The sequence below is a fragment of the Daphnia magna genome, linkage group LG1 (assembly GCF_020631705.1).
Source record: "Daphnia magna isolate NIES linkage group LG1, ASM2063170v1.1, whole genome shotgun sequence".
In the NCBI taxonomy this organism is placed as follows: Eukaryota; Metazoa; Arthropoda; class Branchiopoda; order Diplostraca; family Daphniidae; genus Daphnia; species Daphnia magna.
The window spans coordinates 1,879,390-1,907,132 of record NC_059182.1 but is presented as its reverse complement, the minus strand read 5'-3'; the positions used below and the strand labels follow the sequence as shown (position 1 = coordinate 1,907,132).

General features: G+C 39.7%; 6 protein-coding genes and 1 non-coding gene across 21 annotated transcripts; 1 reads left to right on the top strand and 6 right to left on the bottom strand.

Moving 5' to 3' along the window:
• Nucleotides 1-172: 172 nt before the first annotated feature.
• On the bottom strand, nt 173-13,189 carry LOC116936520 (CCR4-NOT transcription complex subunit 6-like). 4 transcript variants are annotated; one of them, XM_032943674.2, is made up of 9 exons: nt 12,919-13,077; nt 12,578-12,703; nt 12,141-12,503; nt 4,503-4,571; nt 4,187-4,344; nt 3,902-4,056; nt 3,499-3,769; nt 2,954-3,395; nt 173-2,788 (listed from the first exon to the last, which is right to left on the bottom strand). In XM_032943674.2, exons 1-9 carry the CDS (start codon nt 12,941-12,943, stop codon nt 2,706-2,708), a joined length of 1,692 nt encoding a protein of 563 aa, XP_032799565.1. In that variant the 5' UTR covers nt 12,944-13,077; the 3' UTR covers nt 173-2,705. The 4 variants fall into 4 exon arrangements, with proteins under 4 accessions (XP_032799565.1, XP_045024416.1, XP_045024417.1 ...); XM_045168481.1 differs by lacking the exon at nt 173-2,788 and having other exon boundaries at nt 2,862-3,395; nt 13,032-13,189; XM_045168482.1 differs by lacking the exon at nt 173-2,788 and having other exon boundaries at nt 2,862-3,395; nt 12,967-13,097.
• Nucleotides 13,190-13,645: 456 nt separating this feature from the next.
• On the top strand, nt 13,646-14,929 carry LOC116936536 (protein immune deficiency). Its single transcript, XM_032943709.2, has 3 exons — nt 13,646-13,847; nt 13,915-14,040; nt 14,105-14,929. The coding sequence occupies exons 1-3, from the start codon at nt 13,697-13,699 to the stop codon at nt 14,413-14,415; spliced, it is 588 nt and encodes a 195-aa protein (XP_032799600.1). The 5' UTR covers nt 13,646-13,696; the 3' UTR covers nt 14,416-14,929.
• Nucleotides 14,616-19,759, bottom strand: LOC116936518 (probable serine/threonine-protein kinase drkD). 8 transcript variants are annotated; one of them, XM_045168474.1, is made up of 9 exons: nt 19,590-19,748; nt 19,435-19,525; nt 18,782-19,365; nt 18,483-18,694; nt 18,278-18,402; nt 18,107-18,226; nt 16,752-17,063; nt 16,158-16,660; nt 14,616-16,069 (listed from the first exon to the last, which is right to left on the bottom strand). In XM_045168474.1, exons 7-9 carry the CDS (start codon nt 16,979-16,981, stop codon nt 14,745-14,747), a joined length of 2,058 nt encoding a protein of 685 aa, XP_045024409.1. In that variant the 5' UTR covers nt 16,982-17,063; nt 18,107-18,226; nt 18,278-18,402; nt 18,483-18,694; nt 18,782-19,365; nt 19,435-19,525; nt 19,590-19,748; the 3' UTR covers nt 14,616-14,744. The 8 variants fall into 8 exon arrangements, with proteins under 8 accessions (XP_045024409.1, XP_045024407.1, XP_045024410.1 ...); XM_045168472.1 differs by having other exon boundaries at nt 18,278-18,694; nt 18,782-19,056; nt 19,195-19,365; XM_045168475.1 differs by having other exon boundaries at nt 18,278-18,694; nt 18,782-18,958; nt 19,195-19,365.
• Nucleotides 19,760-21,180: 1,421 nt separating this feature from the next.
• On the bottom strand, nt 21,181-21,306 carry Trnai-uau. Its single transcript has 2 exons — nt 21,269-21,306; nt 21,181-21,216 (listed from the first exon to the last, which is right to left on the bottom strand). It is a non-coding gene; the product is annotated as a tRNA-Ile (tRNA).
• A 61-nt stretch (nt 21,307-21,367) lies between these two features.
• On the bottom strand, nt 21,368-23,331 carry LOC116936532. Of its 3 annotated transcripts, none has more exons than XM_032943704.2 (10): nt 23,049-23,331; nt 22,901-22,970; nt 22,778-22,824; nt 22,595-22,706; nt 22,438-22,508; nt 22,246-22,281; nt 22,002-22,170; nt 21,844-21,929; nt 21,700-21,763; nt 21,368-21,600 (listed from the first exon to the last, which is right to left on the bottom strand). In XM_032943704.2, exons 1-10 carry the CDS (start codon nt 23,100-23,102, stop codon nt 21,584-21,586), a joined length of 726 nt encoding a protein of 241 aa, XP_032799595.2. In that variant the 5' UTR covers nt 23,103-23,331; the 3' UTR covers nt 21,368-21,583. The 3 variants fall into 3 exon arrangements, with proteins under 3 accessions (XP_032799595.2, XP_032799594.2, XP_032799592.2); XM_032943703.2 differs by having other exon boundaries at nt 21,672-21,763; nt 23,049-23,320; XM_032943701.2 differs by having other exon boundaries at nt 21,368-21,552; nt 21,625-21,763; nt 23,049-23,311.
• A 649-nt stretch (nt 23,332-23,980) lies between these two features.
• LOC116936529 lies at nt 23,981-25,534 on the bottom strand. 2 transcript variants are annotated; one of them, XM_032943692.2, is made up of 9 exons: nt 25,395-25,534; nt 25,199-25,310; nt 25,099-25,139; nt 24,937-25,023; nt 24,829-24,864; nt 24,582-24,762; nt 24,435-24,511; nt 24,278-24,367; nt 23,981-24,225 (listed from the first exon to the last, which is right to left on the bottom strand). In XM_032943692.2, the coding sequence occupies exons 1-9, from the start codon at nt 25,524-25,526 to the stop codon at nt 24,196-24,198; spliced, it is 786 nt and encodes a 261-aa protein (XP_032799583.2). In that variant the 5' UTR covers nt 25,527-25,534; the 3' UTR covers nt 23,981-24,195. The 2 variants fall into 2 exon arrangements, with proteins under 2 accessions (XP_032799583.2, XP_032799584.2); XM_032943693.2 differs by having other exon boundaries at nt 23,981-24,213.
• A 399-nt stretch (nt 25,535-25,933) lies between these two features.
• LOC116936528 lies at nt 25,934-27,673 on the bottom strand. 2 transcript variants are annotated; one of them, XM_032943689.2, is made up of 10 exons: nt 27,513-27,673; nt 27,340-27,448; nt 27,235-27,275; nt 27,073-27,166; nt 26,907-26,995; nt 26,813-26,848; nt 26,548-26,725; nt 26,421-26,482; nt 26,251-26,352; nt 25,934-26,170 (listed from the first exon to the last, which is right to left on the bottom strand). In XM_032943689.2, the coding sequence occupies exons 1-10, from the start codon at nt 27,552-27,554 to the stop codon at nt 26,102-26,104; spliced, it is 822 nt and encodes a 273-aa protein (XP_032799580.2). In that variant the 5' UTR covers nt 27,555-27,673; the 3' UTR covers nt 25,934-26,101. The 2 variants fall into 2 exon arrangements, with proteins under 2 accessions (XP_032799580.2, XP_032799581.2); XM_032943690.2 differs by having other exon boundaries at nt 26,566-26,725.
• Between the last annotated feature and the right edge of the window lie 70 nt (nt 27,674-27,743).

Genomic DNA, 27,743 nt, shown 5'->3' with positions numbered 1-27,743 from the left:
GCCGACGAACTTTAATGGAAAATGGCGAGTAGGTTGTAATTTTGCAGACTACTTTCCAAATTATTTCATTTTTTTTTTTTTTTTTGCTTATTGCAAATGTCTGTCAGGTATATCATATTGATGTGTTTGTTGTTGACGGTGAATGACATAAAAAGAAATCAAACGCATGACACATATTTTTTTCGTTTACTCACATCCATTTTCCCGCTCCATCCCAATGGCAAAAAATACGGAAAAAAATGAAAGATTTCCCCTCCCTTCGTACATCAGGCCCCATTCTTGAAAAACCGAGAAGAAAACAGAAAGAATTTGTATAGTGTAGGGACGAGTGGGAACCCAATCAATCAATAAAGAAATAGAATACATTGAACGATGCACATATCGCAGGTGATCAACGTTACATTTACAGCCGAGAGAAAAATTTGAACATGTTTTTTTTTTTATATTTTTCAATGATTGCTCGAAAAAGAAAAGGTGGGTAGGTCGAGGGTAAAGATTCTAATTCATTTTTACGTTTTAAAAACTGAAAAAAATAAAAATAAAATAAAAATAAAATCTAAAAAAAAAAAAAAGAAATCGGAAGAATTGGCTTTAAGATAAGGTGAAAGATGTTGTTTGTATGTGTAGATGAAATGTACAGGAAACGGGATTCCGATCCTTTTGGGGGATTTTTGTGATGATGTACAGAAATCATTTTTTTTTTTTTTTTTGTTTTTTTTTTTCATTTTAACTTTCTTCTTTTGGGTGGGGTGGAGGACAGGAGGAAGAGTGTCTACAGTAGGATCAAGTCTACATTGAGGACAAAAGTTTTTTTTTTTTTCAGTTGGTGCGCATGTGACGATTTTTTTCGTGAAAAAGTCGTGAAAAACATGAAAAACGAAGTATACAATCTTTTTCATCGTCGGCCCGTTCGTCGTTTCACAGTTTCTTTTTGTACACTCGGCTGAGGGAGGATTTCAACTTTCCTCCATTTCTTTCTCACTTCACACATGCACAGTGGATGGTCATCAAAGATTTGACGAAATTCTTAAATTCATGCAATTTCAATTCATTAGTCCTCCCCTTGTCTTAAAAGTCATCACAAAGCATTCACACACAAACCAAACATGCATGGAGGGGAAAAGAAGGACAAAAGAAAAAAAACTTTCCTTTTAAAATAAAAAAAAAATAAAATTCGAATTATTTTTTTTGTGTTTGTTTGTTTGACACGATTTCATTCAAATTCCTTTCTTTTCTTTGAAGCCCAGTAATGAATCAAAATATTTACTCTATTCCTACAAAGAAAGAAATTAAAATAATAATAATAATAATAATAAAAAAAGAAGATAGATTTTGGAAATAAAAAGCTATGGCGCTATTGAAGGAGAAGTTTAAACCGAAAAAGAACAGGAAAAAAAAAAAAATGTTAAAAAAAGATTGGCCGGAAATTAAATTCGAAAAAGTAAAGAAAATATTGGTCCGAGGATCAGATGGGCAACGTGTCAAAAAGTACAACCGGCCGGACCTTCCTCCACACATCATACAAGAAGATATCGGCACGTAATAGTAAAAGTTCATATACAATTTGTCCGTTTCTTTTCTTTTTCTTTAACTTTTAAATTTGTTTTCTCTTTTTTTTTTTGTTTTTTGTTTTTTTATTTTTTATAAAAATTATTTTAAGTAACTTTTTTTCTTTTCTTTTTCTTTTTTTTTGTTAGCAGTCATGACCTTATAGAGTGGGATAGAAAGAGAGAGAAAAAAAGCTTGAGATCCTGAGCTCTGGCTTCATTTTTGTTTTTCCTTTTTCGTAATCCGGTTTAGCGATGAAATTTGAATGAACGTGTTTCTCTTCAGTGACATTGTGAACGAAAAAGGGACACTACGAAAAAAAAAAAATTTCGTTTTGCAAGCACCGATTAAAACGAACGGAAAGAATAATGAAAACAAAAAAAACAAAAATTCGAGGATTGGGGGATCGCATCGAACGAAACTACGCACACACACTTGCACTCTTCGACACAAAACACTCGGATACTACTTTACTGTACGGAACGTTATTTAAAAAAATTTGTGTTTTCTTTTTAAAGGTTTCCCATACTGATCCCGGAGAGAAGGTCAATTTTTAGGTTGATATCTAATAATCGTTTCTTTTTCTTTTCAATTAATGGTAATAATGATGAGTTTTAAGAAGAGCATTTCCATCTTCGACCAGGGTAGAGAGAGAGAGAGAGAGAGAATGGAAGGAAGTTTAAATTCTGCCTTTTTTTTTTCTTTTTCGTTTTCTGATAAAAATTGAGAGACGAGGGTTGGAGCACGAGGATGAGGTTAGAAGAGAGGAAGAACTCGGACTGGGCGACTGAAACCTAGATGTACAAGAGAGGGGAGGAAAGGTTAAAATCAATCAACCAGAAAGAAATGAAGAAGCACAAAGGAAGTCGTGTGAAAAAAAAGGGGGAAAAAAAAAAAAAAAAGAATCCTGATGATATAAAGATGGGACTGTTGGATGAAACGACCAATGAAGTGGGAAGGAAATGGATACGAGAACCGAACGCGATACCACGAATCTGTTTGCAACTATTTAAGAAAGAAAGAAAGAAAAAAAATATAAAGAAGGGAAAAAAAAAAAAACAGTTTTTTTTTGTTGTTGTTGTTGTTGAGGTCCACCAGTTATAAGTCAGGTTCTTTTTTTTTTTTTTTTGTTGTTGTTGTTGTTGTGACGCTAGGGGCTACCGCCTAGGAATGAAACCGTTCGAGCCCAGACCGGAGTAGGTCGGCGACATTTCCAACTCCACCAGCAACGAGAAATGATCTTATATCGAAATAAAATTATCGTTAAAAACCAATAAAAAACAAAACAATAATCGAGCGAATACTCAAAATAGTCAGACTGATAAAAGTAAATAATAATAATAAAATAAAAAAACAAAACCAAAAAAAAACAAAAATAAAAATAAAAACAGAAAATATTTGGAACCTGATGGAATATCACGGTGAGGACAGCCGAGGACTTTGTTCTCCCTAAACCATTCGGCATCGACGGGCCCGAGCAGACCCAACGGCACCATCGTGTTCTTGCTGTAAAAGATGTAGTCGATGAGGCCCTTGAAGTCGTACGTGTAGTTGCTGTAAGGCATCACGTCCGTCGTGTAGGCCGTGGACAGCCGGAACGGGTGCGTAAACTCGTTGGTCTTGTCCGAAAAGTTGGCGATGCCTTTCTGCAGGCACGCCTTGTATCCGAGTTCCTTGAAATCGGGATGGTTGGCCGAGATACGCGACGAGTTAAGGAACTCGATGACGCCAGAGTCCAGCAGCGAATTGAAATCGCCGCAAAGGAGCAACTGCGTGTGAGACGGGTCTGCTTTATTGTGCCCCGGCCGGAATGAATGGCCCACAGCATCCTGGGTCAACTGTTTCAACTGTTGGCACGAAAACAAAACAAAAACAAAAAGATAAAAATCACCCGCCTCATTTCCGGTTGAACAAAGAGAAACTTAGTTTGACAAAGAAAAAATCTTTTACTTCGTTCATCAACATCATGGTCTGCACTAGTTTGACGTCGCAGTACTGCGGATCCCAATGGATGTGCGCCGTGCACACCAACAGCGGCTGGTGAATTTGCGAGGGATCCGGCCGGATGCCGTTGCTCCATGCGGCCTCTTTTGTTTCGAGCAACGCTGCCAAACCGATATTGTCTTTGGTCATGACACGATTCAACATATCATCCGATCCCTCGGCGTTGGCCAGCGCCAATTGGTTGAACTCTATCAGGTGATCGTACACCAATGAAAACCTGTTTTCGTAAAAAATTAAATTAAACCAAACACATGTAAAATGATTTTTTTTTTGTTTTTTTTTAGATTCGTCATCGGAGTGGGAGATCCCAATTGCGTCATTTTTTTTAGGACGATGATTCATTATTTACTTTGCCGTGCGGTAAAAGATGGCGCAACCATCGACGTAGCGCCTGTCGCTTTCGGCCATCGTTTTGGCGCGTGATTTCGGCGAAAAAATGCCGTCGTAACCGTCACGCTTCAACTCGGGCAGGAAGTAATTGTAAAATTGTTCCGTCTCTACCTCCTGTTACATAAGAACAAAAGGCAAAAAAAAAATAAATAAAAATCAATCCAAAATCAATCAGACTTTTCGCTTTCTCTCTCTCTCTCTTTTGCAGCATCATTAGGCAGCCGAAATTCAACGCTAGAAATACCTGCAGACTGATGATATCGGCGGAATAATGGCGGATTTCCTCCAGGATACTTTTGCGCCTGTATTCCCATTTGAGCACCCAACTTGGACAATAGCCGTACATCTGTCTGGTGGCGTACTTGTCGCACAGAACGTTATAGCACATCACCGTAAAGATACCTACAATTCATTTGTTTGTTTGTTTGTTTTTTAAATAAGAAAGAAAAACGACACAAAATTACAAACGAAAATGTCTCATTTCCATTTGTTTGTTGTTTTTTTTTAAATCAAAAATAGTAAGTAGTCATCAGCGCAATGACGTTGCGAATTAAACTTACAAGTCGGCCGGTTTCGGTCGGGATGGCCCAGCGGGATCCACGGTCTCATTGGCGGTAGGGGTGCCGTGACTAGAGGCACAAAAAACAAATGAAAAAGGGAAAATCAGAATCAATAAAAACAGTTAGAAAATCGAATTGACATTCATCTTGTAAATAAAAACCAAAAACAAAAACAAGGATTCACTATCAACAAGGACAACATTCTTAAGACGTTTCCAAACTTGGCATACCGTATAACCTCGTCGAGGCACTTGGGTAACGTGAAACGTGATTAATCACTAGGTCAACCATCGATAGTTGGATAAAACAAAAACCAAACAAAAACAAAACAAAGAATTCGGATCGAATCCGGTTACTCATTGTGATCATCATTTTTTTCTTTTTCTTTCTACGCAACAAAGATGAGGGACAGCAGTTTCATTTTAACGATCTCATCCTGACCGCATCTCGTCTTCTTTGCATTTCGAAACAAGAGCCCACGGAGAAGATACCGTTTCAAGATCATGGACCGGTCCAGCTCAAACAAACTGGAAACTGACACACACACAGAATTCTCTCACGCGTGATTGAGTTTTGATTTGTCTGTCTTCAATGGCTCGATTGATGATGTCACGGCCGACTTTGCATCAAATTGAAGAAGAAAGAAAAGAGGCGAACCAGACACAAAGGGGTCTGTGACCCTTCCTTAACTAAATGGGTCATCTTGCGCTGCTTATACACTTCTTCTACCGCAACAGAATGATGCACCCCTTTTCCCCCCTTCAATCTCTCAAATCCATCTCCCTGCATACCATTATCTCCCCCTTCTTTCAATCACTTGTTTAAAACGATCGAAAATCTATGGGAAAAGAGCCTTGAAATCAAATGAGAACAAACTAAAAATCGAAAAAAAACAAAAAAAAAACAAAAACAAAACAACAAACGTTTCAAAATATCGCACGAAAAATGGGGACCGTCAACAGATACGCGGATATCTGCACTCACTCGTCGAAACGAAGGCGCGTGACGATCCCGATTTGGTTGTCAAATAAGCCTTGCAACGACGCAACCGATTGTATTCCGACAAATAGGGTCGTCTACCCACTCACGCTGTTTGGCCCACTGTCAGTGTCCTACATATTTCTCCTGTTTGTTTTTTTTTTCTTTTTCTTTTTTAGGTTGCTCCGCTCAAGCGCATGTAATACGCACACACACACCCCCTTCTTTGGTCCGTGTCTGTCTCGCGTCCTACTACCGACACACACACACCTTTCGGGGCTACGCAGGTAAACGGGAAATATGTTTTCTATGTGGTTGAATGGCTCAACGTGTACAACCAGGGAAGAAGTCGTCATCACCCCCGAACACGAAAATGTGGACGATAGCCTCAAGGCCGTCCACTGTTTGTTTCTTTCAAACATTGTTTCATCGTACGGAACAAAAAAAGGGCAAACAAAACGCGAGACCAATGGCGTATTAAATGCCCGTTAAGCAGGCGCACGTCTTTCACACACACACACAAACTGCCAATCGACAAATAAAATAAATTAAAAAAAAATACAGAACTAATGTCACGGTAATTGATGAAGCGAAAACAGTTTTCTTGAAACGATGTAACGGGTCGACCGGAAAAAGGGGGAAAGGGAACATCAGGTGGGTGAGACCTCATCGACGTCATCTTTTCTCGGTCAAACGAGAAAAGAACACAAAAAATGCGTGATTCAACATTCCTCGGAAGAACGAGTGAAAAACAAAACAGACTGTGAAGAACATGGAGGGCAGAAGAAGGAGGGAAAGAAACAAAACAAAAACTAAAAAAATACACCGTTACGAACCGACGACCTTTGATCCGTCCCCGCCCTAAACCGTCACAACACACAATTCTTTTCCCGTGAGGCTGCTGCCTGTTTACTTCCTAGCACCGGGAGATTGACCTCATTTTTCTCGTCTTCCTCCTATTCAAGTTTTAAAAAAAATAAAATAAATACCCTCCCAACAAACGGCCGGACGACTTATCTCTTTTTTTATTTTTTACTTCTCTTTCTGGCAACAAGTTAACGGGTTATGGATACAAATCCTCCTTCCGTCTTCGGACGATCGAGGTTGCATTAAGCCTTCAAATGATAAAAAAAAAACACAGCCATTGTGTTGTCCAATCGTCTTGATTTTCGGAAGGCGGAAAAAACAAATGATACAAACGGAATAAGACATTCAAAGGTACGCAGTTGTTTCCTGGATGGCTAAATGCGCCTTCTAAATGGAACCGATTGGCCATACCGGAAAGAAAATGTTCAGGCCCGTTACTTTTTTGTAGAAACGTTTCAAAACAAAGAAAGAAAAAAAAAGGGCAAAACGAACGGAGAAAAAAAAAAAAACGGTTGATTGTGACTGATCGGGAAAGAAAGCGGCATTTTATGTGTAGACAGTTCGGTTGGGTCGGAACAAGGCGAACCGTAACGGCAAAAAAAAAAAAAAAAACAACAAAAATTCTTAAAAGAGTATCCATAATAATTCAACCTCTTAAGCGGTCCGACCTTCTTTTTTTATTTTTCTCCCCATTTTCCTTCTCCCCCCCACAAACGGATTGCGACTCCCAACATGTGCGTACGTATGGTAAGCTGCGTGTGTGTGTGTGTGTTCACGTATCCAAAAGCTCTAACGGTTTTGATCCGTTAGCTTTGCGTCTTCTTCTAGTTCTAACAGTCCAACCTACTCAAACGGGTGCGATGATGACGAACAAGAATCGTCTACCGTCAACGTCACGAATCAAATGGACCCAAAAACAAGAGCAGCACAAAGACAGAAAAAATAAAAAAAACCTGTCCACCTTTATTCATCGTCGCTTGGCCCCAATCACTAAGGCGTGAACGATGATTTTCTCTCAGTTAAGAGCGCATTCCTTTAAACACAAAAGTCATCATTTTCAGCCTCAGTTTCTCACCGCCCAAGCTGTTGGTCGCCTTTGTTTTTTATTGTGATTACGTGTAAAATAGCTTTTAAAAAAAAAAAAGGAAGAAGAAGAGTGCCGGTTGAGTAACGTCACCAGCATCGTTGCGTTCTACTGACCGAGCGGCGTCGATCCGTCCGTTTTGGCACGCGGGAGCATACGTAACAAAACAAGAAGAAGAGTCGGGAGACCGCATTTAAACCACGCCAAATCCGGATGCAGATTTAATAATCCGTAAAAAAAAATTTTTTAAAAATGTTCTTCAAGAATAAAAAGGAAGAGGCAGAACAGAAAACGACGGGAATAAAGAACGAAAGAGAAATGTAGGTCACCCCCTTTTTTCTTTTCTCTCTCTCTCTCTTCGTCAAACATACAAAACAGATGCGCGCAAAAGAATTGCGTTTGTACTACTTGTCGCGTAGATAAACTCGTGGCCTCAATAAACGTACAAAGAGATGACACAGACATACATTTTTTTCCTTTTTCGCTTGAATTCGCTTTATCTTTTGCATCTCCACGTGTTCTCTCCGAAACGTAGATATGGTTTGTTTTTTTTTAAATAAATAAAACCAGATATAATGAACGGTTCATGGAAAGAAATGCCTCGAGTATCATCGATATTTGTAGAGAAAATAGAAGAAGAAGAAGAAGACAAACAAAAAAAAAAAGTAGGCAGCGACCTCCCATCGGCGAGATGTAACGGCACCTCCCGATGACCTACAATCCGTCCGGCCGGCTTGCCTGCGTGCCCGTGTCTTACATATTTCGTGCCTCCGATATGCGCACCTGGAGTTTTCAACGAAGAGAGAGAGAGAGAGACATTCCGTTTTCGAGCTCATGTATGTGCACAGGCGCATAAAGCGCACGGCATTTTTTTTTTTAATGACTCCCATTCGGAAAAATAGAAATGGGGAGGCCGATGGTTCGGCTTCAACAAGTTAACCGGAGGAGGAGCCTGTTCCGTTTTTTTAATATTTTCGTCATTTGAAAATGGACGAGAAAGAACAAAAAAATTACATAACCCAAAATGAATAGGATTTGAAAAAAAAAAGCCGTTTGTTTTGTTGTTTCTTTCTTTTCTTAATAGACTCCCATTGCCCGCCTCCCTCCCCCCACCTGAAGAAAACCACCGCAATATTCAGACGACTAAGACAAACTTTGCCGTTGAAATCATTAAAAGAAAATAATAAAAAAAAAAAAAAGTAACAGATCAGACCTTCATGTCCGTTACGCTCGGAATCAAAACGGGTGTTTAGTTCTTTTTCCCGTCTCGATCCGCACCCGTTCCCGAGACACAAAAACACAACGGGCCACTTTGTGACGTTCAAAACCCAAGAAAAAAAAAAATAATAATAATAAAAAACCGTAGTTTTTTTTTTGTTTGTTTGTTTGTTATTTGTTTTCAAATAAGAACGTTTATAATAACGTAACATCTTTTCTTCTGTATTAGGTTTCCTGCCGTTTCTCACTCGATTGGGTTACCAGAATTCGTCGAAACGGGCAGGCAAAAACAACACGGCAGACATTCGAGACTCACAACAACACACGCGGCACACAACGACAAACCAACCAACCAAACCAACGACAAAAAAAAAAAAAAAAAAAAGGAGCAAGTCAACGATGATGTCACCGAGTTTTTATTAATATTAGTATTAAAGTGGGTCAGTCGCAACCGATACGGTTTCCCGAACCAAAAACACGCGTAAGGCAAACAAAAACCAACAACCCAATCAAATGTTTTCTTCTTCTTCTTCAAAATATAGCACATTCCATCTAATTTTCCGTCCCCTATCTCCAATTAATCGTCACAACATGTCTTTAATTTTTCGTTTAGCAAGAATTTCCCCCATAAAAGCAATAATTAAATGAGAAAAAAAAAAAAAGGATTTAACCCCGCAAAAATCGAGTCCGAATTTGTTTTTTTCCGACAACTCAAAGGAAAGAAAAAAAAAAAAAATGAAAAATTTGAATTAAATTCTCCCGCCACCCATTTATATAAAAGAAGAAAAAAAAAATCAAGTTAAAGACCACCGAAAAAAAAAAAAGGAAGCGAAATTTGCGCACACTGACAAATGACCTAACGGGGGAAATCGGGAGAAGAAACTGAATGTTCGCGATTGTTGTTGTGCTGTTGTTCCGGTTTTACTTCTCCTAACTCTTCTGTTGTTGCGGTAGCGGTGGTGGTATTCGCCTGGCCGGTTGAAGAGAAGAAACGAATTTCAATGTCGCGATGGCCGTTAAACGGCGAAGCGATTAGCTGACTGGAAACCTGAAGATAATGGCCCAGCGGTGGTGGCGATTCCAGGTGCAACTGCAAATCGTTCGTCTGCTGCTGCTGCTGCTGCTCTTGCCCCTCTTCTAGCCGATAGTGTTGGCTTTGTTGATGTTGCACCAATTCCGGCATTCCGGCATTCAGAAATGAGGACGACGGCAAATCCAAAAATGGAACAGACGACGACGTCGACGACGGCTGATACTGGCCACTACGGTGGCGATCCGGTCGACGAATCACACGCTGATCTGGCCAGCACGACGAAGATGACGGCGACGGATTTCCGCTTCCGGAAGGCGACCAGACGGGAGATAGCGAATGCCAACAACCCGAGCTCCAAATATCTTCTTCTCCGCACGACTGACCGGGCCACAATGGCGGACTTTGCGCAGAAGGAAGAATACAATTATCCGTGCTGGTAGCAGACGATGAAGTCGTACTACTACTACTACTACTACTACTACTACTACTGCTACTGCTGCTGCTGCTACCACCACCAGCACCCGAGTTCGTTTTGGTCGAAGAAAGACTTGTGTGTCGAAACAGTTCGGCTAACGAATCGACCTGATTCGAAAGCAAATCGTCCAATTGGGACAGAGCAGACGATCCAGTGAAATCGTGCGATCCGCCATTCAGGAGGCCTTTGGCCAGCCTTTGGGGATGGAGCGAGAGCGACGACGTTTCTTGACCTGGTTTCTTCCTGCGCTTGCGCGGTTTGATGATCCGCGGCAGACTGGAATCTGACCCTCCCGACGCCAGACCTTCGTCACTTGTCACGCTACACGTGTCGCTGCTCGATGACGGACAACCCGATGACGACCCAGCGTCCCCATTTTCAGAGACTGACGTCATTTCGGAGGATGCAGTCGGAGAGCGTTGCGACACAATCGCCGGAAGAGGCGATGGAGGTGCCGTCGATGTCAGAGGCATCGTGGGATGGTGATAAACTATTGGCCGCCTTGCCGCAACCACCGATGGGCCGTGCACGCCCGCCGACATGCTCTTCTTGTGGTACGACATCGATTGCTGTTGTTGCTGTTGCTGACGCGGTACGCGAATCAAAGGTGCTCCTTGTAAATGACTTGAATGTGGTGCATAGCCTTCCATCGACACTGCATTGGCCGGATGCATCATCGGTGCTGGCAAATAGACGGGCGGCGGATGCCAATTCTTGTTCACACCACAACCACCACCACCACCACCACCTCCTCCTCCGTTCTTCGTTTTGCGGATCGAAGCCGCCATCGACAAAAGTGGGGCTCCGGCCCAGTTACGCGGATCATTGATCGCCAATTGGGGGTAATGGTGATGATGATGAGCGAGACCGCCATTATTGTTTGTATTAGACGTCGCGTGTTTGTTATCGCAGTCGGTAACAGTTGACGACGGACAAGACGTATCGTTTGCAACGCCGGGACGCGGTTTGGGTTTGGGTCTGACTGCCGTCGTGATCAGACACGGTCCCGTATACCGCTCCACGTCGACCGTGCCCATCTTCATCGATGAAGAAGACACGACGACACGTTCGTCTCCAGCACAAAACTTGGTTTGAAAAAAAAAAAACCAGAAAAAAAAAAACGATGTCTCCTTCAGCACGTGGTCAGGACAGACACACACACAAAGAGAGTAGCAGCAGCGTTTAAAAAAATGGGGTAACGGACTGTCCTTTCAAAGAGTTTTAAAAAATAATAATGGCCCGACAGCAGCAGCAGCCAAAAGGACCCGTCGTGGTCGGCAGCTGAACGGCAACTAAAACTTTTCACAACGGTTTCTTCCTTAGAGAGTCTCCCATAAGCCCAACGGGGCCAAGACCTGCACACACAGGTGTGTGTACGATGTATTTGGGGGCTGTCTATGGGGGGGGCGCTGTCGTCATTGGTTTGTTGGGTTTGTAAAAAGACACCTCAGGCTATTGGGCACCTACTTCCCTTCGCCGAAACGGTGCCATCTTCAACCTTCCTTCTCACCTTTCCATAGCAACGAACGATTGATTTGCAAGCAACGGCTTGGCGACGGAAAAAAAAAAAAATAAATAAATAAATATGTTGGTCGTTTTCCTTGGGAAACGATCAGACGTCGGTGGGAAATTTCGGATAAAAAGTTTTGGGTTCAATAATTTGAAACGTAGAATTCGAATCGATCCAATGCGGATCAGAAGAGACCGACTACCTTTACAAATGTGTTTACTTCTTTGTCGAGACGAGTACCATTTTGCTCGCTCAGTTCTTGATCTCATTTCCTCGCAAAGCGATTGAGGTTACGATATAGCCTGCTGTGCCACCACCACCACTAACCCGTAATATAAGTCAACTGTTATTGAGATCAAGCGGGCGGCGATTATGATTCGGCATCATCGATGGGGGGAGGGGACAGTAACTCGGCCAGTGAAAAAGATGGCAAAGTGACAAAAGAAAAGGAAACAAATAAATATTGGACTTACTGGGCAGATTATCCAACAGGTAGGAGAGAATCTTGTCGGTTCCGTTGACCTCGCTGAATAGACTCATTATATCCGTTGAGAGCGGATTACCCTTTAGGCCAAGTATCTGTAGCTTGAAGAGTTTTCCCATCTCCAAGGGAAGGGTCCTGATGTAGTTGTTGTGCAGAAGGAGCTCACGCAAAGTCACAAGCTCCCCAATCTCAGGTGGCAGGTTGCGTAGCTTGTTGCAAGATAAGTCCAGCTGTACGAGGCATGTGAGGCGGCAGATCTCAGGTGGAATTCGAGTAAGGTTGTTGTCGTTCAGGTAGAGAGACGTCAGATGCTGCAGCTTCCATAGGTTAGGACTGAGGTTGCGTATAGTACCTGAAAGGGAAAGGAGTTTTAATACTATCATACACTGATATACCTAGACACATGTTATATGCAAAGTTCTGTACCTGTTATCTCCAACTCCATCCACTGGGACTTTTTCCCCGCATTGACTTCCTCAAGAGGCATAAAGGTGTGAGATCTCCTAGGGTTGCTGGGTTCATACTTGTCTTTGTGGCGAGACATCGTGTTAACTGCAAAAGTAAAACAAAAGTAGCAACAGTCAGTAAATACCTCGGACTCTTGATAAACGATGCAATTTCACGGAACACCCAACAGCGTTTACGAAATAAAAGAAAGAGATGCTATAGTGGTACTAAAGTCCTTTTTTCCACGAGAGAGAACAAGAGAGAAATCCTATTCCCGGCAAAGAGTGGGAAAACTGCGTCTTTGGTGAGGACAAACTTACAAGGTGATCCGGGAAATTGAATCATTGTGGACCGAATCGAGTTCTTACAAAGTCTTAAACGGACCACTGATCATACAAAGTGTCAAATGTCTCGTTAACATCTGTAAACTGACCGTCATTTAAAAGAAAATCAGAAGCCAAGCCAACGATTTTGTCGTCTGGATCGAAAAGGCGAGAGCGAAGAAACACAATGGAGAATCGACATGTAGTTCATATTTTAGACGTCTTGGCGCTGTGCGATAATTTTCGCGCTTTTACGATGTTGTCTTGACCGGATTCAGCAACCTATACAAAACATAGCCCGACAGCGAAAATGTTTTACGGGATTCAATAGAAAAGAACTTATTCTTTCCTTTCTCCTTTTCACTGTTTTTTTAAATTAAAAATAATATTTTCTAAAATTCTAATCAAAGTCTGATGCTTGCTACCGTTTTTCGTATTGGAACCAGTTTGCGCAATCAATCAGCTGATTCAGAGCTTGGCCATTCGTTGCGTACGTTCATGTTATGTCCTAATTAACGAAAATCTGCAAAATGTGGTTTTGTATCATTCCAAAATATTGTGTTTTCTCTTTAAAAATATTTACCTAGAAGATTTTTCTTTTTGATTACATTTCGAGAATTTCCTTGAGTGAAGCTTATTATTTCAGAATTTAGTTCATTTTACCACCTCCACGCCATCTATCGATGAAGCAACCGCCTACGTCATGCAAATATATACAGTATTAAAGTTGCTGGATTTATTGTATTTTCTTCAGTTGTTTTATTTACGATATTCTATGGCGAATAAAGGTGAAGTAAGTAAAACGGGAAGCGTTTCTAAATTCCAAACTTATGAAAAAGTTGATGAAACCCAGAAAAATCTTAAGGACACGATCAAAGCTAAAATCAATAGAAGAAATCTCTCGGCTGCTCCTTTCTATCTGAATGGTAAAACACTTGTTGACATCCAATGTAAAAAGTTGTTGTTTTAATTTTTAATTTAATGTAAAAATAGGTGCGATCCAGATAAACAATGCCAGCAATGTGCATTTGGGAAACAGTGTATCAATTGGAAATAACCCAAGCATAGAAATTCAAAAGCCTCCTGAGCCTAAACCAGAACTATCTCCAGCACTAACAGGTGAGTACCGACAAATAATGTTAGCTGAGAGCAAGAGCACATTCAGATATTTTAAATTTCATAGCCTTATTCGAAAATGAGGAAGAAGTCACAAACCTGCATAGGTTAGCTGTGGACAGTCACATAGGCTCTGACTGGAGGTTTCTTGGTCAGGAACTTGCAGGATTCTCTAATGGGCAAATGGACCAGCTTGAGGAGCCTTTCAAAGCAAACCATTATGAATTTAGAGAAGTAATCTATCAAATGCTACTGATGTGGGAAGGTCATTGTGAAACCACCCCAACTGTTGGAATGCTGGCAACAGCATTATGGAAATGCAAAATGTATTCAGCTGTTATATCTCTTCTTGAGAGAGTTAAAGATTCCCACAAGTAACATTCCAGCAAACTTGTTTAACCTGGAGTATTTTCACTTCCATTATGGCAGCCTTACCACTTTATACTAAATTGTTGGTGGTTAGTTCTAAATCTGATTGAATTTGTTTTTCTATATTTGTTTTCATTTTTAAACCTTCTCCGAGGGTGTGCGTGGTGATTTACCAGGAAGTAGATATTTGTTGTTATTGGTGCCGCAAATTTGTCAATTTTTTCACACTGTTTATTTTTATGTAAAAGACGAATACTACGTTGGATACGTAGATCTGACTTAACAATCTCCACAAAAGGCACATTTTAATTTACTTAATTTCCATTTAAGAATGAAAATTATGTATAGGTCTCATACTTTATTTTAAATGTGAATTCGTCTTCATAATCTTCAAAATTCTCCTTATATGAATGGCAATTTCCATCAATGTATATAGTGCCAATCAATCCGTAATAGTCTACTTGTAATGTCTCAATAATTTTATCCAACCATTGGAAACAAAGTAAACTTCTTTTCAGCTGCATTCTCGCCTTCCTGACGGCATCGCCATCTGATGATTTTATTTCCCCGATTTCTATGTGGACTGAATTTTTAGCAGAAGATATTTTCACCGGGATATCCATGGTTAGAATTCCGGGCGGTGGGAACGACATTAAATCTTTTTTATCTTTGAGACTTTCAAATAAAGCCAACAACAATATTGAGCTCCTGGTTCCGCTAAAGTTGTTCCAGTCATCTGACGTCATGGGTCCGTCGATATAGTTGCGGAGGAATGATGACTTTTTGTATACGGCTGTGACTGCATAATTGACGTTGCCTTTCTTATTGACGATCTGATGCTCGGAGATTGCATCCTTAATCGATTTTGGCTTTACTTTCTTGATTGCTTCTTCGTGATACCACCGACAGAAGTGTTTTTCGCTTTTCTTCTTTTTAAGATACGAGACAACGTGTCGACACACACTGTCGATATCCTCTTCGGACGATTTTGTTCCTTTTGCTTCATAGTAGCACTTGACTAGTTGGGTAAGGGATTTTATTTCGCGATATTCCAAGCTCCGTTTTGCTGCATCAGAGGTAACTTTTTTGCGTATAGCGGTCTCGTTTAGATGGCCTATTTTCTCGTGGGAATGTTGGATTTTTTCCTCGAGCATATTAGCAGTTCGTTTTAATTCGTGTTGTAATTCTTCAACTTTATTAGAGAGCCTGTGAACAGTCCGCTGCAGTCGTTCTTCCCACTGACTTAAACCGCGATAAGTCGAAAATTCTTCCGTAGCATGGTGTGTCTGCCGCGAATCCCATCCTTGGTCCCCAACCTGTGCAACCAACCCGTCTCTAACTAATTGCCGCCCCCAATCTGTGCCCCCAATCTGTGCCACGGCGATTGTCTGCCGATCAGGTGAAGTCCCTCCCGCCTGAAATCTAAACCTTGCCTGACTTTTGATGAATCGCGTTTGGGTTGGTGGAACTCCTGGGAGAAGCGAGCGTTCGAAAACCTCTGGGAGATGCGAGCGTTCGAAAGCCCCTTGGGCCACCGCGTGTACGTAGACGTTTTCCAGATTGTATATAACCTGGTTCAATCCCTCTCGTTCAGTAGGCGTTATTGTAACCATAGATTTGATAATTTCAGCGTAGTTTTCAACGCTGCTACGTAAGTCCAATCCTGATGTAAGGAAACAAATTTTAATGAGTACATTTCTTTTAAGAAAGAATACTATTGGTCCAGTGCCACTAACGTGGACAAAACTTACTCTCAAGCTCGACCGGTTTACGAGTAACGGACATGTTCCAGTTAATATCGTTGCTGTTATTTCCATACGGATGTTTGCCCCTTGTTAGGAAGTAAAAGAACAGACAACCTAGAGTCCAGATATCGCTGAACACGGAATGCAGTTCTTCACCCGAGTCGTCTTCATCACCAACATCTTCTTCTTCAGCTCTATCTTGACGAGCTTCAACAACTTCAGGGGCAATCCATTCGTCAGTTTCATTCATCCGAGACAATGAAACATATCCGCCTTCGCCTGTTTTCTTGCAACATCCAAAAACAGCGATCATAAGCCGAGTAGGCACTTCTTTCGAAATGCGAATATTTTGAGGTTTAAGATTGCAATGAATCATTTGTTTGCTGTGAATGTATTCGAGTCCTTTTGCCATCTGTAACATTGCTTCTTTATCATCTGGCATTGTTCCAGAATATTTTCCTCGGCAAAAGTCATCGAGATTTTCTACGGCCAAGTCAAAGGCGTAAAATCTGTAAATGTAAAAAGAATAGATATTCAAGGCTTACATCGGATCTAACTGCTTCCGTAATCAGTTTCCAGAGCAATTCTTAAAATACTGACCGAAATTCTTCCGTCTCCTCGATTACCAGAAGTTGCACAATGTTCGGGTGCTTCAACTGAAGAAATTCGTTTTCATTAGAAATCATAGGGGCATATTCTTGCAGTACTCGTTTGACAGCAACTTCACGGCCGTCAAATAAACCTCGAAAAACGACGCCATAGTGTCCCTTGCCTAGCACGTCCCGCCTGTTATACGTTATATTCGGTGAGGCGTTGGCTTTAGATGCCATTTCATGCGGGTTGAATTGTGATCAGGTTCAAAAAGTTAACGCGATTACGAAGGATACGCAGCAGGTGTGCACCTTACAGTAACTGAAATCGAAATACAATACACCTCAAATTAACACGAAATATCTGAACACTGTTTAAAACGCGTGTAGTGCAGCCCACACCAGATGTGACTGCCTCCATGGCGTTGCCCCATCGCTGGACTTTTATGGTGGCCGCACGTTATCAAGGTTGAAAGCGGTTTCGGGTTCAAAGCGGTTACGAGTTTCGCGCGGTTTTAGAACTTGGTTACAACATATGCAATAAATCGCCGAATTTGGAAACGTTTCGAGTTTTCCTAATGCAAAACGGGCTATTATTTAGTACATTTGGAGACGTTCTACTATTCCCTAGTCCATAACGAAAGCAGGGAAATTGCCGCGTAGAGGGGCATACAGGGACAGAGCTTATTGAGAGAATTTTAGGACAACAAAAGACGAGGGCATTATCACTAGCAGAGTGGCGCAGCGGAAGCGTGCTGGGCCCATAACCCAGAGGTCCGTGGATCGAAACCACGCTCTGCTATGACATTTATTTTTAGATCTTTGGGAATATTCTATTTGGCTGCGGAGGTAAACAGACAATATCTTGCACAGTGTCGGTCACGATCCCACCACCCATTGCGAAATACACACATAGTCACCGGAAATGCAGTCTACCCATCATGGCATTTTTTAGAGGAAGCAATCCAATTTGTTAAACATGAGTCGCAAAATGGGACAGCTGATCCAAACGTCATTAAAAATTCAATTAAATATAGAATTTGGATTGCAGGTAATCGTGTTAAATCCAGTACTAGGACTGGACAAGATTGGTCCACCTGTTTATCAGCCTCGCTAAATGAAAAACACATTCTCTGAATCTGTTAATTGGCCCTGGTTTACTCTTGTCTGCAAATTTAATCACTAACGCGCGGTCTCAAAACACACTTACGACAGATCTTAACCTTCGTTAACAGGAAGCAAGTTACTCAGTTACAGTTAAGTTACAAGCCAAATTAAAATTAAGTTAAAGCCTCTCACTATGCTTAAGACACTAATTATTTTCTATAGGATATTTTGGATGGGTTTGGCGCACTAATATTTTACCTTCGATTTTTCGACAGAGGACGTTTTTCGATGGCGCCTCATCCATTCGTGCAAAAGAATAGCCCATTGGTACCGTTGTGAATCTAGTGAAATTTGGGATCCAATGATCACGAATCGAACCTGATTATAAAGATGTCAGAATTGGTTACTTTAATAAGGTATGTGTGCTACTTAGGTTCTATGATTGCCTGCATGCTTTCTCAATTCCTTGCTGGTGGAGTGATGAAGCAAAGATATCCGTTCTTCGAATAAAATAGTACCGGAAGGAGTTGTTGTTTTCAAGCTAGAACACCCAACTGTTGCACGACAATATAATGAAACTAGCATAAGGATGTGTACACGTTGATGTCAACGAAGCTGTTGGAAAATACTTAACTCTATTTGACTGGTTTTCAACATCCATCTGAAGAACAAATCTTGGACACTTGTAAATCAGCAAATTCCCAGGAGCTACTACGAAAGTCAGGCTGAGAGGTCAGGCTGAGAGCTCAGTGTGACAAGTAAAATCGGAAGACTGGAAAGTATGCGTGTCCTATCACACATTGGTAGGCCAGTTCGTAAGTATACGTAGCCGTGTCATTGAAGCCACTTTAAAAACAGGTCAAGAGGAAATGAATATAGTACATCAATGGCTCAAATTGCATGGAACAGCATTAGTTATTCTCAATAAATTACCTTGGATTTGCAAGTATTCTGTGTTAATTAATGATTATCCACTACATAGCACAGCAGGCACCACAAACATAAATTCTTCATTTAGTTAGACCAACAATGACAAGTTTCTCTTTTCATTTCAGAAAAGAAGTCCTGTGCACTTGGATGTACCAGGTTTTTCAATAGCAACCCCCTTTCCTATTAGTCATTAAGTTACACCAAATTAAAGAAACAGACCTAAAGCACAGACTACGAAGTAAGAGACTATGACTTTCAGACTACTTCATAGTCTGTGCCTAAAGTAAGAAAAAGAGATTAGATAGATAGTTTTAAAAAGCTGTTATCAATTAAAGAAATTAAACTATGAAATTTGTGAAAAACACAGTAATACAGCACCACCTTAACTAAGATTGAAATTATCAGTTGAAGCTCACCAATGCTGATCATGATTAGCCAACTCTTGTGTTGACTGTATTCTGGATGCCTTCAAGTAGCCATAACTTTTAAAAGCTCAAAAGGGTAAGCTTTTCTCCATCACCAGCATTGTGGATACATCTGAGAACGTTTGGCTGGCTAATGATGTTCCAAGGGTGTTCTGTGTTCCTCTGATCACAAAAATTGCATGCATTTATAGCTTCTACATTTAGAAATAGAAAGCCATTAACTATTTTAACCTTTTTTTTTTCTGAAGTGGCCACTCAGAGCTTTATAATCTGGAATGCCAATCCCAGTGAATCTCTTCTATTAGGATAAGCCACCTCGAAACTTAAATGGTAATCCACTTGAGAGGATTGGCTACATATTACTGCTGAAAAAACAAAATCCTTACTTGTATATCTCTCCAAATTCTGAGGTGCTACCTGTAAAAGTTATTTTAACTGGTTAACTCAGCCAAGTATGACTAACTTTCGTCACTCTGACATGTTTCATGTTCTTTGTTTGACTCGACCGTCTCGACGGATTTCGGTGCCAAGGCTGGCCTTGGCCAACGGTGGCGCTCTTAGGCCAGCTTCATGTTCCCTAGAACATAGCCCACTGGATGTAATAGCTAAAGCCTGGAGCTTCCCTATCTTGCCCGTTCAATCGTTTTGACGCACTCCCTACCTCCTTTTTTCCAACTTGGAATGGACTTCAGCGCGTTCTACTGGTGTCGAAGAACAACATTTTTCAAAATATAAACATGCCGTTTTTACAAATACTTCGCTATATATATAACAATTGTGTTTTACGTTTATTTTCAAATTTTTTCTTTGTTGTATGAATACAAATGCAATGTAATTATTTTTTGAAATTTTCGTTTATTTAATGTAAATATTGTATAAAATGGTGCTAACACTGAAAAAAAAGGCAAGAATCAGATAGGGTCTGAACCTAATACCTATTCTCATTTAATGCACTTGTCAGACGCGTTAACCACTCAGCTATGCTATACCTGAAATATATAATATAACTAATAAGATAACTCTACTACTAATAAGAATAATAATTAGTCTTTTTGGATTGAAAATTTTTTATTCTTGATTATACAGGGCCTTTTCGTAACTTGACGTTTAGCAATAATAAACACAAGATAAAATTGATGCTTAATAATTTTTGTTTACTTACATCCTTGTTATTCAATTAAACAGGAGAAGACTTGCAATGAAAAATATTCCAAACCCGTAACTTTTGTCTTCAATTTCAACACTTTCAAAAAGTAAAAAGAACTCTAACATCAAAACGCTAAAACGACAACTAACTGTTTTGTTTGTTTTTTGTTTTGTTAACGATTGTTCAATGAAGTTCCAAGAATCTTTGGTGGTGGTGCTAGTGTCCATTCGAGAATAAGCTCCTCCCATCGCCGGAGGGGTGAGTCACTTTTACAGTTCTAGACTTCAGGCTTGAACTATTACATTCAGTGGGCTATGCCTAGAATCATGCTTAGAATCCTCATAGCCTACACACAAAATATTGGCCGCCATTTTGAATTTTTTCACTGAATGGAAATGTGTCTCTTCCGAAAATTAGCAAGCAGAGACTGTAACCCTGATAAATATTCTAAATAGAATGGAATATCGACATAACTTTTAATTTCTCAAGAAAATCAAGCCAAGACAAATACAATTCCCAGATCGTCGTTGAACAATTAGGAATTATCCGGATAATCCGATCCCAGATGATGTGTTAAGTAAGTAGCAAATCTAACTATGTCGCTAGATTTTAATGCGAAAAGGCCAAACCTTTATCCGGACTGGTAAATTGCCCACTGAGCTACATATATTTTATGGTGAGACTTGTTTAGCTTTATAAAAGAAACTACCATTGCTTTATTCTACTTCACAGCCTCAACATGTCAATTTACTACAAAAGAACATTAAGAACTTAAGAGCACACAAATTCTGTGTTCACTGGGTATTTGTACGGTTTTTTCAAAATAGATGTTCTCCAGGCGAGGCTCGAACTCGCGATCTCGGCATTGCTCCTTAAACACTTATTACTCTGTTGATTAGTGTCACATAACTACTGACATATAAGTACCATGCGCTAACCAACTGCGCCACTGGAGATGCATATTTATCTCTGTCTTTATCTAGGGTACAACAAAACTTCAGTTTTTTGGTGCAAGAGTTTCCCAGTTCAATCTTGTTTATTAGATCTACTGCTGGTACTTTCAGCATGCGATTAAGCGATTAATAATAATGTCAACACTTGGTACAAATGTTAAAACCGGGGTTAAAACAAAAAAAAATCAATACAATTTTGATTTGTTGAAAATTACCAAGTTGCTGATGCAAGCTACTCGTCTCTGCTATCTAGATCGACGAGTGTTTTAAGAAAACTTCATTAGGCTACACTGGAACCTTAACACCCGCAAAAGAAAGTACCTGGTTAGTATCACGTTCAAGAAGCATTACACAAATGCCAGCAGCACTTTTAATGATGATTGTCTTTAGCAATACCGGTATGAATTTGCTGTAGTACCCATGCTATGGTGGATTCACCGACGGAAGCATCGGAACAGCCCTGGAATTGGCCAAACAAAATTACACGAGACTTACAGCATCATGCAAGATATGTAAGTATTGATTGCATTCGTAACTCACGTTCTGAATTAAGGACTTTATGTCACACCCTAAAGTGTAACTAGAAGAAACAAAATTGCTATTTGCATCAGCCTCCGTTTTATCAGCTTAGCAGGGATGAACGGAAACGATTAGAATTTTATTTTGGAAAACTTCGTAAGTTAACTCGTTTGATTTACCTGATTCAACCCAATGAATAAAAATAGGTAAATTCGGTGATATTAAATTAGCCGTCATACAGGACTTAAAGGATGACATAGCCGAAGACTTCTGTTCGGAAGATAGCGTAGTATTTTCGAAGTAGTTGAGATAACTACCCATGTTTAACTGACCAGTCAATTCGTCCACCTTTTTATACGGTTTGAATAAGATTCTATTTTCATTCTCATTTTAACGTTAAAAAAAAGGAAAATATTTTCTTACCGTTCCCGTCTTCTTTAAAAGACAATCGCTCAAAATCTGCAATTAAGACATGCATCGTTAAAGGCACTGGTTAATCTGTGCGCTAACAAAATCTTTTGTAGATTTGCTTTTAAATATTTTACAATTGTCTCCAGCATTTAATGGTGCACAACAAAATAGTAGACTACACGAATTAAAAAATTTATTTTTTACCTTGTCAAGTTCGTCTTTATCGTAAAGCAATTTGTCCAAAGCAGATTTGTTAATCCCATCAACGCTATGATCTAGCATCGGTGGGTTTTCACATGTTGAAGGTTATGTTATGATAGTAACTAAAAGTAAATTCCATGTTTAAGCAAATAGTAGGTACCTCTAAGAGGACCGATTTTCACTGCAGCTGGCTTGGATGTATTCAACTTAGATGTTGTTTCTTCCTCGCAAGACTTCATCATTGACCAAATTTCCTCGGGAACGCAGCTTAACTAGAATGGAAATGATAGTATGTCTCTGCACGTCCAGTAAAATGCACTTCTCAATTATTATTTTTGCATACCACTAAGCGTGCGAATTCAGGAGAGTCAAAGTTTGCTGGCTTACTACCTTTAAGTTGAACAAAAACTTTAATTATTAACTATTGATAATGAGTCAAATTATTTATATGGAAATCCAAGTTTACCAGCTTGTGCAGTTGCCAAAAGGCCTTTAGGCGACTCACGCGTTTGCACGATTTCGCCATTCGGATAAGACTTAACATATTCAAGGTTACAGGTTATTTTTCAATTAATAAAGCGGCGCGAAAATTTAAAATAAAAAAAATAACTTACCAATACGAAGTTAACGTGAACGACAGCAACTAAAAGAACAAGATAAAATTTCATTTTCTTTTCGATCTAAGTCGCTCGGAGTTGGGAGAAGTACTGCCTACTAAACAAGCACAGCTGTTCACTTTATATACGAGACTTGCAATGCCGATGATGGGAAACAGTGAAATGAAATTCCCTTTTCATTTAATCCGGCGATTCATCTCCGATAAGCTTGACGCCCATTTTTTGGATTTTGGGACATCCTTTGCATCAAAGCTGAACGATTAGGGCAAAAACGGAAGCAAACTAGCATGAATCTCAAAACAAATTGTTCTAAGCAGTTACAGGCAATAACTATTGAAACGTTTTTCTGTTCAGTCATAGTACCATTCAAATATATACAATAGGGAACTAGTTCTTTCTTTCGGCTAGTTAGTTGATTTACAGCTCTCTTCAAAATCACGATTCCTCGAAATCGGACGTAGAGGAAGTTCTACCCAATTCAAAAGCGAAAGAAAACATCATAATTCAGTTACAGAATAGACTACAATACTTCATAATAGCTAGTTAAAAACTGCAATACACGAATACAGTGCCTACCAATACGGGACGAGTGGAACGAAGCAAATAAATATGAGAATCGTCTAGAATCATACCGAAATTTTTGATGGGTCAAGGTCCTCTTGAAATAGATTTTCTAAGACACGTGTCAATGCAAAGCTCCAAGACTAAAATGACAGACTTGCGTGATGCACAGGAAAAATTTTGTACCTTTTCGTGTTTGCGTAGGCTACTCTTCCTTTCCGCTTTTACGTCGCATTTCCGAGAAGTAAATCACAGGGAAGGGTACGCAAAATGTCAAGTCCAGACAATTATTACACCAGAATGTTCACTCATCCCCTCTGTCACATCAAATACATTTGAAAGTTGAAACAAAAGATAGCAAAAGAAAATTTGATTTTTTAATATGCTGTATTCAGATTACATTTCATTACACCGGCAGAAATAGCCTATATTATGAATTCCATTTTATATCAGAAAGTAGTAAATTTGAAGCAAAATCCCTTTGTTTGCTGATTAATTTCTCTAATCGATGAAATCCAGAGACGGCAAAGACATTTTTGTTCCGTTTTTATGTCAAGGGGTGTCGAAGTAGGCCTTTTTTAAGTTAATCATCGTCATTATCCTGCAAAGGACACTTTAAAAGATATTTCAAACTGAAAATTAGCTCTGAAAAGTTTTTAAAATACACGGGATGAATCTTCGTCCGAGGAACTGTCATCGTTTGAGTTAACTGGAGCAACAACTAAAGCAGCCATGGGTGAAGCGCTGGAACATCCCTGCAAAATTATGAAACCATTACATTGCAAATATACAGCAGCTGCATTTAAAGATATTTCAACTTGCGTTTTCGATGAGAGCTTTTACCGCGCAAACAATAGTTCGCATCGCACTGTTTCGATCGTATTTTTTCACAAAGTCTTCTGTAGTAGACAACAGGTAAAATAAAATGTTAGCAGATTACAGGTAAAACGGGAACAACTGCTATCCAACCCTTGGTCATATTTCTAGAAGCAAGCATGAAATCAGGAGGTGTTGGCAAAGTGTAGTTAGATTCGATACAAGATTTGAGGTTTCCAGACGCTAAGATTTTCTGCTCAGTTGTAAGGGAGGTTGGCTCAATGGTGAGCACATTCAGCAAGGAGATATCAACAATTCCTGTAGCGTTGTCAATCTATTTGCAAAGATAGCTTGCAATAGAACACATTGGTAACGTTATGAATTCTTGATTTTAACTTACTACGTTCATCATGTTTAAAATACAGATGGCTGTCATCTTTAAAAAACGTGAAAAGTATTAGTCTAGTTGACTAGTTACGTTCCAGAACAAATGGATGTGCCTATTTACCGAAGGTGTGTGATCAGGATTTCCATGAAATTGCTCTTCGCATTGCTCGTGGATCTCGTTTCGAGATTCTTCTGAAATACAGCTCAGCTAATATGTAAATGCGTGCATACAAAATAAAATAGAGCTACAGTTCACTCACGAAATTTGACGACATTGACTCACCAATTTGGACTTTGTTAAATGTGCTGCTTCGTCATCGATATCTGAGGTAAAAGATATTTGATCAAACGTAGAGTCATAAAAAGAAAATTTCGGTAGTTACCGTTGTGTTGCGTGGATGTTGCAATTATAGCGGCCAAGTCTAAAAAATCGAGATGATCACCATCATGTAACGTATCGGCACCATGACCACCATGTGGATGAGCCTGGTTAACCTGGATTCGTTTAACAAGCCCACATGAATGGTACAATGACTTTAGCACTTTAGCAAGGCACAACGTAAGCAAAAAGAATCTTACCAAAGCCAAAGAAGCGATAAAGAGGACGATGAAAACACTCATGTTCAACCTGGGATGTCTAATGAGTCTAATGAAACGCTGAATACGCAACTGGACGCTTTTATAGCGCCGGAATCTGTTTTCACCGTACATAGCTTATACTTTTCACGCACACGTACGTCGACTAGCCTACGGATGTTAACTCTATTTGAATCACTGAATCGATTTATACAGTCATTGTTATTGTTTACAGGACCTCCTATTTTTCCTTAGTCATTTCCACATTGTAGAAATGACGAAAATAAGTTATTTAGCAGAGCGTGGATTCGATCCACGGACCTCTGGGTTATGGGCCCAGCACGCTTCCGCTGCGCCACTCTGCTTGTACGATATCGCTTCCGTTAGTTTGTGTAAATCTAAACATATTTTGTTTTTTTGTTTTTTTTTACATCTTTTACGTGTCTTCGATGTTTCATGCAGTTTTTGTATAAATACAAAACATTTACGTACATATTAATAGCTGATTAATCAGAGCAGGAATATTTAAAAAAAGAACAAGATTTAAATGCGTTTGTATATTGAAAGAAAACTGCTTTTCGAGAAGGCGTAACAAATAAGGAAAAAGGATATATAGAACACAGAAAATGTGTTATTATTTATGCTGAATCTTGATACTGCATAGCCATTATTACAATCGTCGGGTAAATAAATTTGTTTTTTCTATCGTGTTATTCACTGTATTTGGTAGGAGTTTCCATCGACTTATTGCAAACCGAAGAGTTACCATCAACCACTTCCTGTATTTTAACACAGAAAAACGAATGGACATTTCATATGATTGCATCAAAATTTCATTATGTCTTCACTTGCTTCATACTTTGTTTGACCGTGCAGAGTCGTTATCAGTCATGACAGCTACGTTGGCGGACATTTGAATTTGCTGCTCAGCCATTCTTGTTTGAACGACGGCCGGGCATCCCTTTGTAGACACAAAAACATTGGATTTAAAGAGACAAATCATCTGCATCAAATTTTTACTCAGCTAACGTTTAGTAATATTGCCTTCGCAGCGCAGATCATAGCTTTCATCGCAATGGTCGAACTATTACCTGCGAAATTAACAAACGAATTTGAATATTGGCAATTGAGAAATGCTTGAAGGAAGAACATGTACCTTCTCCCGACTTCATACTTAATTGTTTCATATCATTGATTTGAGGGAGAGTAAAAGTCGATGACAAACATGATTCCAGCACAGGTAAGGCACTGGTTCTTTGCTCCTCGGACAGCGAAGTTGTGTCAATGATTCCTTGTTTCAAATATGTAATGTTGGTGAAACCAACCATGCCCGGCTTGAAATAGAACAACGAACAATAGTAGTTTCCAAGTCGTATAATAATGTCTCATTTTAAAATTTATGTGCTTCAGGTATAACTTACAGGACTGAGCGTTCCAACTACACATTCAATCACCATCTAAAAAATCGTAATCGTATAGCTGTGTAAATTTGAATTTAGTTCGGATGAGACTTACGGGAAATATGGAATGTGTTGTATGGTGTACGACATCAGAAGAAACATCTTCGTGCCCTTTGTCAGTTGGAATTTCCATTTTGCTGCAATCTAAGAGAAATATGCAATTTCATTTTTCTGTGATGAAAATTGGGGTCAATTAGGACAACTGGATATTATAAACAAACCCGACAGTGTCGCATTTCCCGATTTGTTGCTACAGTTTGATTTGAAAATGCAGGTCTTGATAATTCCACGTTGCAGAGGCGTAATACAGCCAGTCTTACACAATTACGTTAAAATTATTTTTTAGGACAGACAATTAATCTACGATAAACACAATACGTTACCAATTGGGACACGGGTAGTTCACCGATATGTTTCGGAATGTCTGAATCCAAAGAGAACGAATAAGTTGAAAATCAAGCGACTACAATGTGTTGAATTTAACTTACCATTTGATTTCAAAGCCAAAACTAATTCGGTGAGATGATCAAGCGTTTCCTGTTCAATCATTTGAAGGCGATTACCTGATGGCTTCGAATGTACATCGACCGGATTGGCCTGGATGGATCAAGTTTTTTTTACGACAAACTACAGTATTTAGGCAATATACAAATTAAATTACCGAACTTAAGTAAACGATAGACAGGATAACGATGAGTTTCATTCTCGAACGTTGTCAGGACAACAATAGACAGTTTGCAAAAATGTTTGCCAGATTTTATACTTCAGGAAACTGTTGCTGAATGACCTGTTGACAATGGCTGACACCAAAATAAGATTCAAAAACAGCTTGGGCTACCGTGTGTATCGTGGAATGGCAGCAACGCCAACAATTCACACGATTATTCAGCAA